Source organism: Eublepharis macularius, chromosome 1, assembly GCF_028583425.1.
Source record: "Eublepharis macularius isolate TG4126 chromosome 1, MPM_Emac_v1.0, whole genome shotgun sequence".
Taxonomy (NCBI): Eukaryota; Metazoa; Chordata; class Lepidosauria; order Squamata; family Eublepharidae; genus Eublepharis; species Eublepharis macularius.
In genome coordinates, this window is record NC_072790.1 from 240,388,886 (window position 1) to 240,403,637 (window position 14,752).

Consider the following 14,752-nt stretch of genomic DNA (forward strand, 5'->3'; position numbering starts at 1 on the left):
TGACATTCTAACTGCTACACTGTACTGGGAAATAGAGCTCCGTGGACGAGCTCTGGTGGTCACTTAAGACTGTCCTACCTCACAGGGTTGCTGTGAGGATAAACACAGAAGGGAGAACCATGCGCTCCTTGGAAGAAGGGCAGATAAAGATGCGACAGATTGGTGCGCTGCATACAATCCCTGCCCTGCTCTGTCATGAAGGGCCCTGGGTGGTTTGAGGCTGGTTGCTCTCTTTTAGCCCAGCCCTTCCTTGCAGGGCTGTCGTGGAGATAAAATGAGGGAATGACACAAGAACCTTAAGCTTTGTGGAGGATGGACGGATGGATGCAGATATGGTACACTGGAAAGTAAACAAACAGTAGGCTGGATCCCGCCAGCTTTCTCACAAAATCTTGACCCGTCCCCCGCGGTTTTTCCAATTTTCTTGATTTGTCCATGCTGGTTTTTTTAGGTGGGTCAAACTTCAACTAGTAGGTCCCCACACCAAAAAGGTTGGGAAGCCCTGGGTTAAACAACCTAAGCGACACGCCTGTTCTTCGCCCCACCCCACCCCAAATCTTCGCACGTATTCCCGTACACAGACCGACCTTTGGCGTTTCCGGGGCAGGCTGTTGTTCTTGATCAGGAGGGACTTGATGTGTTCGGCCAAGAGGTCGTCGTGTTTGATGCACCAATGCCGGAGGATGCTGGTGGTGAACTGGTCGTCTGGGTGGCATGGCCGGCTCAGCACCATCTTCACCATCTCTTCACTGGGCCTGTGGCGGAATGCAGACGGTGGGTGGGTTTCCCCCCTCTCCTTTGAAAGGGCGGGCTGGAAATGACAGGCCAGGGTTCCCCCATCTTCTCCAGAGGATGCCGAGTCTGGGCTTTTAAAGAGTTTTAACTGCACCCTTGCAGAACCCAAAAGACGTAATAAACATACCCCAGAATACAAATTGAGCAAATATATATTCACCAGCAGCAGCCAGTTACTATAATGCGGGTCTTGCTTCCCGGGGCAGATAGCCAGGCTGCCACATAGGCCTGAGCCCCCCAAAACTTCTTTTCAGAAATAAACCTCCCTCCATCTTTCTCAACTGCCTCTCCAGAACACAGCCTACAAACTTGATTGAAATGGTTAAGATTTCATCGGGAAGCACAAATACTGGATGGGGGATACACTTCTGGGCAGTAGCATATGGGAAAGGGATCTTGGGGTAAGAGTGGACTGTAAACTAAATATGAGCAGTCAGTGTGATGCGGTGGCAAAAAAGGCTAATTCAATCCTGGGTTGTATCAAAGGGGCCATAGCGTCGAAATGGCAGGAGGTCATAGCCCCTCTCTATACTGCCTTAGTCAGGCCGCACCTGGAGTATTGTGTGCAGTTCTGGAGGCCTCACTACAAAAAGGATGTGACCAAAATCGAGAGGGTGCAGAGGAGAGTGACGAGGATGATCAGGGGTCTAGAGACTGAGCCCTACGAGGAAAGGCTGAGGGCCTTGGGAATGTTTAGTTTGGAGAAGGGGAAATTGAGGGGGGACATGATTGCTCTCTTTAAATATTTGAAAGGCTGTCATTTGGAGGAGGGCAGGGAGCTGTTCCAGTTGGCAGCAGAGGGTAGGACCCAAAACAATGGGCTTAAATTACATGCAGAAAGGTACCGGCTGGATATTAGGAAGAACTTTTTCACGGTCAGAGTAGTTTAAAAGTGGAATCAGCTGCCTAGGGAGGTGGTGAGCTCCCCTTCGATGACAGTTTTCAGGAAGAGGCTGGATGAATCCTTGTCAGAGATGCTTTAGGCTGATCCTGCATTGGGCAGGGGGTTGGACTAGATGGTCTGCGTGGCCCCTCCCAACTCTGCGATTCTGTGATTCTATGATCGGTTCTCCTCCTTCACTACTAGTCTGCTGCAGCCGGACTCCACCTCTCCTCGCGGCGTCAGCAGTATCGTTGACTCAAACCAGGGAAGCGCTCCTGTGTGGCCCCAAACGCGGAAGCCTTAAACGCCCCGCTCTGCATGCATTAAGGCCCCTCAGTTGGAGGCCCGGCTTCCCCCAGCAGGCTTTGCCATTAGCGCACCGCTGGAAACCCCTTGCAGCTTCGCAGCAGCACAGCAGGAGCAGCGGGACGCGCTTGGACACGGGAGTCCGGCCTTCCCCCTCCCAGGGCGATTTGGAACCGCTGCGAATAGAAATCCACCCTTCGGTCTGAGCTAGTTTGCTTCCTGCCAGGTTTTCCTGAACAGATATGGAAGCGCTCTCTTGAGAGGTACTGCAGGCGGCCCACAGGGTCCGGCTGAGATGTCACAGCCTCCCTGTAGTTCAAGGTCAGGGTAAACTCAGCAGCGAGGCACAGTTGACGGGGTACAGGGGGGACCACCCACTTCTAAGAGAGAGGCGCGGCAAGCCATGCAGGGTTGCTTTACTGGATGATCAAAGAGCCCTCGACTCTAGCACTCGGTCCCTAGCAACTGCCTCTGGAAGACCAGAAGGAGGGGATGAAGGCAAAGACATTCTCCGTTGTTCTGACTACCGGCTGGAGCTAGACCATCATGAATGCATCCAACACTTTTTAAAGCCATCTCAGCCTATTGCCATCTTCATATCTGGTGGCAGTGAGTTCTGCACACTGATTGTGCAGAGAAATGCTTATTTTAGTCTGTCCCGAACCTTCTACAAACTGGTTTCCTTGGGCGATACCAAACTCTTATATTGTTCGGGGAAGACTGGGAATTCTTTCTTTCTACTCCCACCATAGTATTAATCATCACGTCGCATTCTCGCCCAGACTAAAGAGGCCCAAGGCCCTGGCACGCTCTCAGGGTGACCAAGAGACCAAAGTCCGGAAGGGGCTACACATGAGCAGACTTGGCTCTTAAGAGCCAAACAAAGCAGGAGATTCACGATAGGATCTGTTGCTGTATTTAAAGGTTAAATCCAGCTCCTCTGAGGGGGCCAGAAACTGGATTGGGGCCATATTAGTTAGAGAGATGCCTTGTGCAGGTAAGAGCTGCTTCCCTTTCACCTTCTGAAGGCCAAGCCGGACGTGGGAGTTGCATGAACGCAATGCACAGGAGTTTCTCTTTACACAAAACAGCACGCATGGGCTCAAGTTGGATTGGGGCCCCATGCAGCTGCTGAGTAAAGGCAAGAAACCAGGAAGAGCCCTGTCCTTGGAACTCCCATGTCTGCTTTGGCCTTAGGCTAATAGCTGCCATTCATACCTAGGGAGACAGATCAAGAAGGGTAGCCGTGTTAGTTTGTTTGTCACAGCAGAAAAGAGCAAGAGTCCCGTCGCACCTATAAGACTTAACAAAATTTGGGGTAGGGTCTGAGCTTCCGTGAGTCACAGCTCGCTTCTTCAGACAGTGAGCTGTGACTGACGAAAGCTCAGACCCTTCCACAAATTTTGTTAGTCTTATAGGTGCGTCTTATAGTTAGTCTTATAGGCTTGCTCTTTTCTATACCGAGGGAGGGAAGACAAGTGGGACATTGTTGGGGTGGCAGCAGCAACCATTCCCACCGACAACACAAGGTGCGTTTGTGTGCCTCGACGTACACACCCACCCTACGCACACGTCACTCTATCGTAGTGGCAGCCGTGTTCTGCTAGCAACGGACCAAGAGAAGGCAGCAAACTTCAATTCTCAGGAGATCCCACACCAGATCCCACGCAGAGAAAGGCAGAAGGCGACCAGCAGAATGAATCCGCAGCCGATATCGTCAACAACATCAAAAAGGCAGAGAGAGCACTCTGGTGCTCTCCTTGCCGCCACCCGCCTCTCCTGTCCCCGCTCAGCTCGAGCCTCCCTCTCCTGTGACTGCCGCTGCTCCGGTTGCACAGGAAATTGAAAGCCGTTTCAATGGGGGCAGCTCTGGCCAATACAGCATTCTGGTAACACCTTCCCCGCTGGCTGGATCAGCAATTAACATTTCAGAATGGCGAGGGTGTCGTGGGGGGCAATGAGAGCACTCTGCCCTTCGGCCCGGCTGCCCGTCAGGCACTCCAGCGAAAGCTTTTTGCCAACAGCCTCCCCCCACCCCGACTCTCCACGTAACTCTTTTGGGATTAGAGGGTGCTTATATCGAACGAAGCCTGCTGGGACCAGGCCAACAAGCAAAGGGGGCAGACGGACAGAAATGCAGAGTGCCTGAAAGGCAGCTTAAATTCCTGTTCCTAACCTGTCACATATGTCAAAACTGGAGCTTATTGAAGCCGCTGGGCTCCGATGGCTCCTCTAACATGGTTAAAAGTAGCACAACGAACGCAGAAGCAGCTTGGGAATCGGTGAGTATCTTGCCGGTGGCCTACGGTTACTTGGGCAAAAAAACCCTCATCAAAGTGAGAAAAAAAACAGCTTCAAGAGGGACTTCAAGAGTGGAAGTCTCGGAGAAATGAGCAGCAGGAGGGCTGCGGCTCAGAGTGGAGCAACTGGGCGACGAAGATGGGGAGGGGTCTGGAGACCAAGTCCTATGAGGAAAGACTGAAGGAGTTCGGTATGTTTAGCCTGGAGAGGAGATGACTGAAGAGGTGATATGATAACCATCTTCAAGTACTTGAAGGGCTGCCATACAGAGAATGGCGTGGAGTTTTCTGCCGCCCCAGAAGGTCAGACCAAAACCAACGGGTTGAAATTAAATCAAAAAGAGTTTTCGGCTAAACATTAGGAAGAACTTCCTGACAATTAGAGTGGTCAGTGGAACAGGCTTCCTCGGGAGGTGGTGGGCTCTCCTTCTTTAGAGGTTTTTAAGCAGAGGCTAGATGGCCGTCTGACAGCAATGCTGATTCTGTGAACCTGGGCAGATGATGAGAGGGAGGGCAGGAAGGGTAACATCAGGGCTTAGTTCTCGTGGCCCCTTCTTACACACCCAGGGTAATGCTGATTCCCACTTTGGGGTCAGGAAGCAATTTTCCCAGGCCAGTTTGGCCAGGAATCCTGGAGGGTTTTTTGCCATCTTCTGGGCACGGAGCAGGGGTCACTGGGGGTGCGGGAGGCAGCTGTGAATTTCCTGCATTGTGCAGGGGGGGACTGGACTAGATGGCCCTGGAGATCCCTTCCTACCCTATGATTCTATGATCTGCTTCGCCTGCAGAAGGTCCCAGGTTCAAGCCCCGGCCTCTCCAGTTAAAAGGATTAGAAAGGAGGTGATGTGAAAGACTTTGACCGGAGATCCTGGAGAGCTGCTGCCAGTCTGAGTAGGCAAGACTGACTGGGATAGACCAAGGGGCCGATTCAGCGTAAGCCAGCTTCATGCGCTGCTGGACTCTTGCTCTTTTCTACATCTGAACCAAGTTACTCTCTCTTCGCAACTGAGGCCCAACCCATCTGTCTTTACTGAGCCTGAGCATGAAACTCTGGCTGGATCACACCGGGGGCTACCAAGCCCAACCATGTTCTCAAAAACGTCACTAGGCAACCACATCGTGCGGTGAGCCACCAGCAGACTTTAATCAGGCCGGTTACATTTTGGATTGCACCTCTGCGTCTTGACTCCCTTCTTTGCAACATCCCTCCCACCCTGGGACTGGAATATATCTCTATTCCTTCTTGTATCTGATGAAGGGAAGCTTGACTCCTGAAAGCTTATACCCTGGAAATCTGGTTGGTCTTTAAGGTGCTACTGGAATCAAATCTTGCTGTTCCCAATACTGTGGACATCATTTCAATCTTGCTCTTCCTCATACTGTTTTCATCATTTCAACCTCACCTGCCAAGCCTTTCCTAGGAAAAGGCTATTGGGATGCCGTGTTATCGGGAGAGAAGCTGAAATACATTTTCTGCTGTACTGGACAGGAATGAACAGAAGATTAAAACTTCTAGTATGAGGCTGGGCCATGAAGCCTGTCTCTTGTCTCTGTGTCTTCCAGAAGGATTTGAGTCCAGTGGCATCTCAAGAGACCAGTAAGATTTTCAGGGTATAAGCTTTCAAGAGTCACAACTCCCTTCTCCAGATACGAGGAGGAATGGAGATCCCTGAGCCTTTCTATCCCAGCCGAAAGGTGGGTGGGGTGTTATAAGGAAGGGCATCAGGATGCAGAGGTACAACCCAGCTTGATAAGACGGTACTTTTACATCGTGACATCTTCCTTCGCTACATCCCTCCCGCTTATCAAACTGCGTAGTATCTTTGCAACCTGATGCCCTTCCTTGGAACTCCCCAACCACCTTTTGGCTGGGATATAAAGGCTCAGGAATCTCCATTCCTGCTCGTACCTGAAAAAGAGGCCTCCGAGTCAGGAAAGCTTAGACCCTGAAAACCTCGTGGGTCTCTAAGGTGCTGCTGGACTCCAGTCCTGCTGTTCTACAGCAAACCAACATGGCTACCCACCTAAAACTCGCTTCCGGGGAGCGCTCTGTGCTTCCGCGTACCGATTTCTGCTTCTTGGCCCTGCTTTCACAGCACAACGAAAGCAGCAGATGGAAGTTTTCTTATCAAGTCTAAACTGATTAGAGCCAAGAGCGCTCTCTATCGTGGGAGCTATCGCTCCGCCGCCACGTTCTGCTCCTCAGAGCAGTGTGATGAGACAGCAGCCAGGAGTGGAGAAATTAAAGGTTCCATCTGCCGGCACCGGCTTCTCGAAAAACTCTGATTAACAAACTAAAGCGCTGTTTGCCGCGATTCTGTCTCCCCTCCGTTCCGGAGGGACCAGGCTCAATTAGAGTCTTTGCACACTGTTGTGGGACTCTGAGTGCGCAGAACGTGTGTCCCCCTCCAGTGATGTGATCAGAGATTCTAAGAGCCTGACCGATTCCCATATCAGTGCAACTGGATAAACGCCCCAGTCCTTTGAGAAACTGGATGCCCCATCCAGTTTTTCAAAGGATCGGGGTGATAACCTAGTTGCGCTGATGTGGGAACAGATCCTGCACTCTCTTTAGAAAAAAAGATCCTCCCCCTCTCCCCAAGAAGCAAAGCTATTTATGATAGGACAGATGGGTGCTCAGTCAAAAGAGCCAAATTCTGCCCTGTGAATAAATAAGGCAAACGTGATTTGATTGCTTTTGAAAAGAACTTTTTCTTCTGCTTCTTATGGGAACGTAGAGCGAGCTAAGCAACCACCTCCTGGACCCCTGGAAGCCCTCCCTGCCACATCCCACGGTTCCCAAGATTTTACCGCATATTTTCAAGCCTCATTTTGCATCTTTAAGGGATAGAAACTTGATCATCATCACAATTTTTTAAAGTGACGAAGTTTTCAGTGTGGAAACTTGCACGCGGGACATGCTATACGTGCTTCATTGTGACTTCCAAATATATAGAGTCTACATTAGGCACGTAACGTCTACAGACTCATGAACAGCTTCCCCCTTTTCTTCCCCAGCGGTCTTGAGGATGCTAACAGCTTTCTCTACAGACTTTTCATGACCCTGAAATAAGCCGCCCTGCTGGTGCAGCACTTCAGATAACTGGAAAATCAGTTCAGTTACATACTTTTCGCGTCTCAGCTGCAGCAACAGGCAGGAAAGCGCCTCGGGGTGTTCTGCAAAAGAAAATGAGGGTTGTGAACCTCGGCTGGTGTGCTAACCAACACCACACAGAGTAGCGGGAGGCTGTTTTTCCATTCCACAGGCAGGGAAGTGGAGACAGGCCCTGGACTCTCTGAGGGGGTCAACCTGTATCTGGGCTGTACCCATTTCGGACTGTGGGTTGGGGGTTCACGTGATGGAAGCTCATCAACAATACATACTGAACCTCCCTGTGCTCAGAAAGTTAGCTCGTCAGGAAGAAAGCTGGAATTTTCCATGACATGCTAACTTTCTAAACTGAAATTTCTGTGTAGAGCCTCTGCTGGCTTTTGCTTTTGAACTTTGAGATTCTGAAGTTCAGGATCTGAAGGATGTTTTTGAATTGGAGGGGGGCTTCCATCACATGAGCCCTGCCTGCAGTATGAAGCGGCACAGTCCTGAAACAGGTTTACTGTCCCAGTGAGAACTGAGCCAGTAAACCCGTTTCCCTGATAGGCTATCCTGGGGGAGCATATCATACCTGTTTCCCTGACAGGCTATCCTGGGGGAGGGAGAAGGGACCTGTCTGCCTTGGCTCAGCCAATCCAACCTAATAATGACGTGGCAAGTTCAGTCCCCTCTCTGCCCCCATCTGCACCAGGAAGGGTTAACAGACTGTTAACTAGCACCCCAGGGGGTTTGATGGTGGAGCAAGTGGTGGAAATGACATGGTATGACATCTCAAAGTCACTTCCGGGTGAAAACTTGGATGTGATGTCGGCTTGTCAGGTGACGCTCTCAAAATTCCAGAGCATTGCCTGACATCACATCCACGTTTTCACCTGCAAGTGACATCACCACATCGTGAAACTCCATTTCTGCCCCCCCCCGAGTTTCTCTTGCTGAACCAACTGGAGGAAGGTTGCCTGCCTGAAGCAGACAAAGGGCAAGCCCAGCCCCAGGTGTTCGGTGCCCAGCCCCAGCTGGATCTCACCTTTGTACTTGAGATGCTGAAGGATGGGAATGATGGTCTCTAGCGGGATGTTATGCGCCAGGAAGAGCTGCCACGTGCAGTACTGTTCAAACGTCTCCCAATCCAAGCTCTGAACTGGAGGAGGGCAAAAGGAGGCCAGGGGTCAGACACGCGTTGCCGACCGCTTCAAAAATTCACCACCCCTCTGACCGTCCCAAGTATGGTATCCTAAACAGCGTGCAGCTCAGTTGCATCTGGAACGATGGTGGCTCAGAGCCAGGGCCCGGTCTTTGCAAGCATAAGATCCCAGGTTCACTCCCTGCCGTCTCCAGCTGAATGATCCATGGCATGCAGAACTGCCTGAGACTCTGAAAACCCACTGCCTGTCAGAGTTGACAATACTGTCAAAGAGAGCTGTGGTTCTCGAAAGCTTGTGCTACAATAAAGTGGGTTAGCCTTAAAGGTGCTACTGGACTCTTTACTATTTTGCGACTACAGACTAACGTGGCCAACTCCTCTCAGTCTCCTCAGTACTGGGACCCAAACTGAGTAATAACAGAGTTAAACAGGCAAAAAGCACCTCTGAAAATGAGAAGCCAGAACAGACAAAAAACGGCCGGTGTTTGTCACGCTCTTATACCCTTTTAAGTATATCTATCTTGGGTCTCCCTCCAGAGAGCTGTAAGAGCAGAAGCAATCCAGACCCTCTCAGGAAGAGGGGTCCATAAGACACAGCAGGGCAGGGGCCATCGCAGAGAAGGATCAGCCGTGGCTGCTTTAACTCGCGTACTTGACAGACGGGGGAGAGGCTGCTGGGATCGTCTCAGCGGCCACAGGGTTCCTAGGCTGTTGTGTGGTCAGAGAGACGTGCACTTACTTAGCTCTGCCAAAACAACTTGCACAGAAGAGGCTCACTGTTCTTAAATGCATTTCTTGTAGTTTTACTTATTCACAGCCTGTGAGTTGATCTCCAGCCACTGCTGTAAATGTTACCATCATTTATTGTGGGATTAAAAAAAACCTTTCGGGAGGTAGAAGAACTCTGCCTCTCAAGCATCCATGGATTTTGACATTCGTGGTGATCCTGGGAACGGATTCCTCCGCCAGCAGCAAGGGTCTGCTCTACAGCCTGCTGTTCTATCTAGCCTAGGCTCTTTAACGTCTGAAGGCAAAGATCTCCCTGGTCATCGTACTGGAAATCCTTTTACTTGGAGAGAGCAGGGAGCTGAACCTGGGAAACGTCTGCATGGAAAAGCTTTGTGGTCTGTTGCTGCATTCTGGAGCCACTGACTATTGCAAGGGACACCAGCTTCTCAATACTACCCCCCGCGCCCCGCAACTAGGCATGCTCCTTACAGGACAGAACACTCCCCGGCTGCTGTAGGCTGCCACACGCCCCCTTGGTGCCTCTTTCTCCACACTGGCAGCCAGCAAACAGAGACTGTGGGTGGCGGCCTTGTGACCCTTCCCCCCCCCCCAAAGGCTCTTCCTGGCCACCGCCCTGGAAAGGACAGCTGCCGGAGGGGCCCTGCCTGCCTGCAGTGCTCGACTCACTCAGAATGTTCAGGACCGAGTCCTTCCGGAACATGACCAGGTTGCCCATCATCACGTGGCACACGAGCTCCTGAAGCTGTGGGGAAAGGGAGCAAGAGGGGGTTGGGGGCAGAAGAGAGCAAGGGATGGACGGGCAGAACCAGAAGGCACGGAAGGCCGGGAAAGAGTTTGCCTTCGGACACTTTTAGGGGGCCGCCTGTGCTCGCGTTACATCGTTTTCGCCCTTATTCCAGAGCGCATAAAGAAGGATCTACCCTAAAAACAACCCTGTGAGAACTGTCAGGCTATTCGTGCATCGTGTTTTACGCAGCAGTCAACCAGTCACCCAGGAGGGCCAACCAACAGGGCACAGAAGCCGAGACCTTCCTCCGACGTTGCTTCCTAGCACTGGGCTTCAGAGGTTGGCTGCCCTGGTAGAGGCTCCCTGTAATCATAAGGCATGAACCTCTCTCGCTTCCTTTATATGCAGCTCTGAGATCCTTGGAGGAACAGCACGCTAAAAATGCGTTAGACCGATGGATGAACAGATCTGCTGCTATGTCTGCAGATCTCTTGTAGACACCTGGGTGGGGGGCTATCAGGTGGGCAGAAGAGCAGTTTCTTCTCTGTGCTCAGGCTGTTTTAGGGTGGACTAGGACCACACTGGAAAGCGGGCTGCGTTCACACTGACACGTGGCCGTGCAGGCGGCAATAATTGCCTAGCAGACTCCGCACAGAATGGGCCCCAGGTCCGGCGAGGCCTCTGTGCTTTGCCACAGTCTCTGCTGCCATCAGAAAACGGTTAAGGGCGCTGGAGGGTCCCTGAACCTGAATGCAGCCAGAAAAGAATTAAAGGAAGGGATTAATTGGGTAGTACAGGAAGGGCAGAGGAAACGCAAAGGGATTTGAGCCGGGAACATCCGGGGTGTCGCAGGAGCCCAGAAGAGATCGGGGGAGGGCGCGGGGGTCATTCAACGTTTCCCAGGCTCGATACTATCTTGTTGACCACCCTGCCAAAGTAAACCAGTCTAAGATCAAGTTCAGCCCAGACCCACATGGGAAAAACACAGAGCGTAGACGGCAAAACTTTATTGCCGGAGCCAGTAGGGATATGGGGGAGGGCGGGCGAGGGGCTTATCAGGAGAATAATCAGCCTGCAGACATGCCCTGGGGCTCAGGAGCATTCTCTGCAGAGGGCTGGGCTGGGCTGGCAAACATTTCACCCGCCATGCCCCCACCTCCCTGCCTCTCCACTTCGGCTATTTTTGGGTTACTCCACGGTGATGCCATAGCAACCTATTAGCATTGGCACGGCATGCTGTTCTCGAGTCTCGGGAGGCTTTGCCCAGAGCGCCGCTCCACGCTTCATTGCTTCTAAACTAAAAAAGGGGCCAGAGCCCCAAGTGGCAGTGATACCCTGGGGGTGGGAACTTCTTCCAATGGGGAGGTGATGTTGGCTGAGAAAGGAAAGACATTTGGCCCGTGGCGTGTTGCTTTAGTGCAACCTGAGTGCTGAGTGTTGAGGATGGATATACTGGTGGGTCTGAGGGTGAACTGAAAAATTCTGAATAAATAAATAAGCTCAGCTTCTCAGCCAGCCGAGGCCATGTGTCAGAACAAGGTGTGCCCGGTGGGCATTCTCAGCCCATCTCTGCCAAATTAAAAAGGAAGGCCATCTGTCCAAAACAACTCAGGAGGCTTCTGAAGAGTACGGCATCTGTGGGGACATCAGCACCGGCCAGCCAGAACCTGCTTTTTCCAGTGTATGCTCAAGGCCATGGCGCGTGCCAGCCTAAGCCACAAGAAGTGTGCTAACTGGGCAAGGGGCTGTTCCAGTTGGCAGCAGAGGGTAGGACCCGAAGCAACGGGCTTAAACTACATGCAGAAAGGTAGCGGCTGGATATTAGGAAAAACTTTTTCACAGTCAGAGTAGTTCCAAGGTGGAATCAGCTGCCAAGGGAGGTGGTGAGCTCCCCCTCACTGGCAGTTTTCAAGAAGAGGCTGGACAAATATTTGTCAGGGATGCTTTAGGCTCATCCTGCACTGGCCAGGGGGTTTGACTAGAACATCTGTAGGGCCCCTTCCAACTCTGTGATTCTGTAAATCTTCTGCTGTTAGCTGACTGGCATGGCTGTCCCTGTAGGAACGTCTGCCCAGGGGCTCGGGAAGTGGGAGAACGCTTGCTTGGGCAACTGATTGCCTATCTACCCCATCCAAAAGCTACTATCTTATTTTATTATCTATTTCATGGATAATAATGATTTGTGGATTTATGGACTAAGGTATTTTGACGTTAGAAAAAAGAGAGCTTCTAATCATTATCTAGAGAAAGTGTAACTTTGCCATGAAATGAATATTTGTTTTGGAGAAAACTGGAAACCTTTTCGTTTAGATAGTTGTTTTTTTTTTTGGTATTATGTATGTTTTGTTATCCTTGTTTGTAGACTAGTTGTTGTTTGTTTTATTAGTATGAAATTGTATGTTTGTTTTTTAATGATATAAAACTCTTAATTAATAAAAAAAGCTATACTATCTGTGTTTGGGTAATTAATCTCTATGCCCTGATCTACGTGAGCGACAGAATGAGGCGGGAGAGCAAACTGTGATGAAGGGTGCCAATTCTGAACACCCGCCCCCCATCTCTGGCTCACATTTGGATGCCGTATTTCCTCCAAGGAGCTCCAGGTGGCATATAAGGCTCTCACCACTTCCATTTTTCCCTTCACAACAACCCTGTGGGGCAGATCCAGCAGACAGTGTGTACTAGCTTCAGTGGTGGAGTGGGGATTTGAACCTGGCTCTTCTCAGCCCTAGGCTAACGTTTTAACTATCGGACCTCGCTGTCTCTCACATAAAAGGCTCCGTCAGGGAGAACCTCTCTTTCCTGTGCTGTTCTTCTACCTGCAGGGTGAGCGTTAAGCAGAGGAACGTTTTTAAAAAACCCGAGACACCCCCAGCTTGCAGACTGAAGTGGTACGTGATGCGTTTCAGAACTTTACTACCCCATTGCCTTATCATTCTGCTGCATGGCGCAGACTACTAATTTATTAAAACATTTATAAACATTTCCCTTTGAAGAGCATTCGGAAGCCACAGCTGGTGCAGAATGTTGTGGCTAGACTGTTGGTTGGGGCCAGCTATCAAAAGCATACGACTCTAATATCACAGCAGTTAGACTGGCTACCTACGTGCTCCTAAGCACAATTCAAGGCGTTGGTTTTGGCCTTTAAGGCCCTACATGGCTTGAGACTGGGGTATCTGAAGGATATGTTCCTTCTTTTCCCATACAACAACAACAACAACAAACAACAAACAACAACAACAACAGGGCTGTATTGTAGGGAGGTGGTCTCCAGGAGATGTGTTAGAGACCATAGACATTACCGCTATATTGTCTTACGTACTGCCTGTTGCTTTAAGTATGACCCTACTGGGTAGTTCTATGTTGTCGAATGCCAGTCCTAGAATTGCTTATGCTCTGTTCCAGCATTTCTTCAACCCTGTCTCAGATTTTTTGCTAATGTTACATCTTTGTAAACTTGCATTTATTGTAACCCTATGGCATTGTTTTACTGAAATGCCCTCGATACTGACTGTGCTAATCTCACGCTACGTAATCCGCCTTGAGTCTCAGTGAGAAAGGCTTACTATAAATGACATAAATAATAATTATATACTGCTCTTCTAGACAGATTAGTGCTTTCCTGCCCAGGACTTAAGATCACAAGGAGAGCCCCCCTTGACTGTCCCATCAGCTGAAGAAGCTCATCTGGTGGGTACACGAGAGAGGGCCTTTTTGGTGGCAGCCAAATAATGAAACAGCATCCCCAGGGAGGTGCACCTGGCCCCCTCACTGCCAATCTTCAGGAGGCAGCTGAAAACCCATTTTTTTAGGACTGCTTTTAATAAACTTTGCTTCTTTGTGTACTGTTAGTCTTAAACTATGTTTTTAAACTTTGTTTTATTTATTTTACGATCGTTATTTTATATTGTAAGCCGCCTTGATTTCCTTCAAGGTAGAAAGGTGGCTAATAAATGTTTTAAATAAATAAACAAACAAATAAATCTGGCTTTTCTTCTCTCTCGGATTCTGCTCTCCCTTCTGCACAGAGCTTACCTGCGCTGAGTCGATGACAGCCACGATCATGTTCAACAGCTCCCCGCTTCGCAGGGTCTCATCTGGAAACTGAGAGCAAGGGGCGACAATGAGAATCAGGGGGGAGCAGCCTTCGTCTCTCTTCCTAAGAGCCACTGGTTTAAAGGCAGTGGGGGGGGTCTTTCCCCCTCTTCCTCCCCTATTTTGGTTTGCTCTGCCTTATGAAACATTGAGTATAATTTGAACGTATCAAGGTGCTGTCTCTGGAGCCCAACCCTGGGTCCATCTAGCTCAGTAAAGTCTTCTCTCACCAACAGTGACTCTCGAGGATATCGAGCAGAGTTTTGAAAGACTCTGGGAGTTGTTCTCCTCTCTTAACCTCCCTGCTTCACATCTGGTGGGGTGGCCTTCTGCATAGGACTGGTTGATACCTTGAATGGCCAATCAGCCAATTAACCCTGAAACATCAAGTCACGGCCTGACAAATCAACTTCATTTCTGCACCATCCAGTTGTTCCACCAAAGCTATCTGTAAGTTTGTGGCGTGGGCAATACACCCAGATGTTGCTTTTGTCCTGTTGCTGCTCCAAAGTAAGGTGCCACAGCAACAACCACGTCCCTCCCGTTTGTGGCAGCTGAGCTTAGTAAGGTGTACTTTGGGAGGCATGCAAAGGGGAACAACATGGGTGGCAACATGCACAGATCTTATAATGCTTCCCGTTAA

At 50.3% G+C, this 14,752-nt stretch overlaps 1 protein-coding gene across 1 annotated transcript in view; it reads right to left on the reverse strand.

Annotated features, from left to right (window-relative positions):
- Positions 1-14,752, reverse strand: part of INTS3 (integrator complex subunit 3) — a 140,239-nt gene that overhangs the window by 8,476 nt on the left and 117,011 nt on the right. Inside the window, exons 22-26 of the mRNA XM_054995062.1 lie at positions 14,050-14,118; positions 9,954-10,029; positions 8,421-8,534; positions 7,413-7,461; positions 588-755 (exon numbers count right to left, since the gene is read on the reverse strand). Coding sequence (XP_054851037.1) covers positions 588-755; positions 7,413-7,461; positions 8,421-8,534; positions 9,954-10,029; positions 14,050-14,118 — 476 coding nt within the window. The remainder of the gene's footprint in view (positions 1-587; positions 756-7,412; positions 7,462-8,420; positions 8,535-9,953; positions 10,030-14,049; positions 14,119-14,752) is intronic.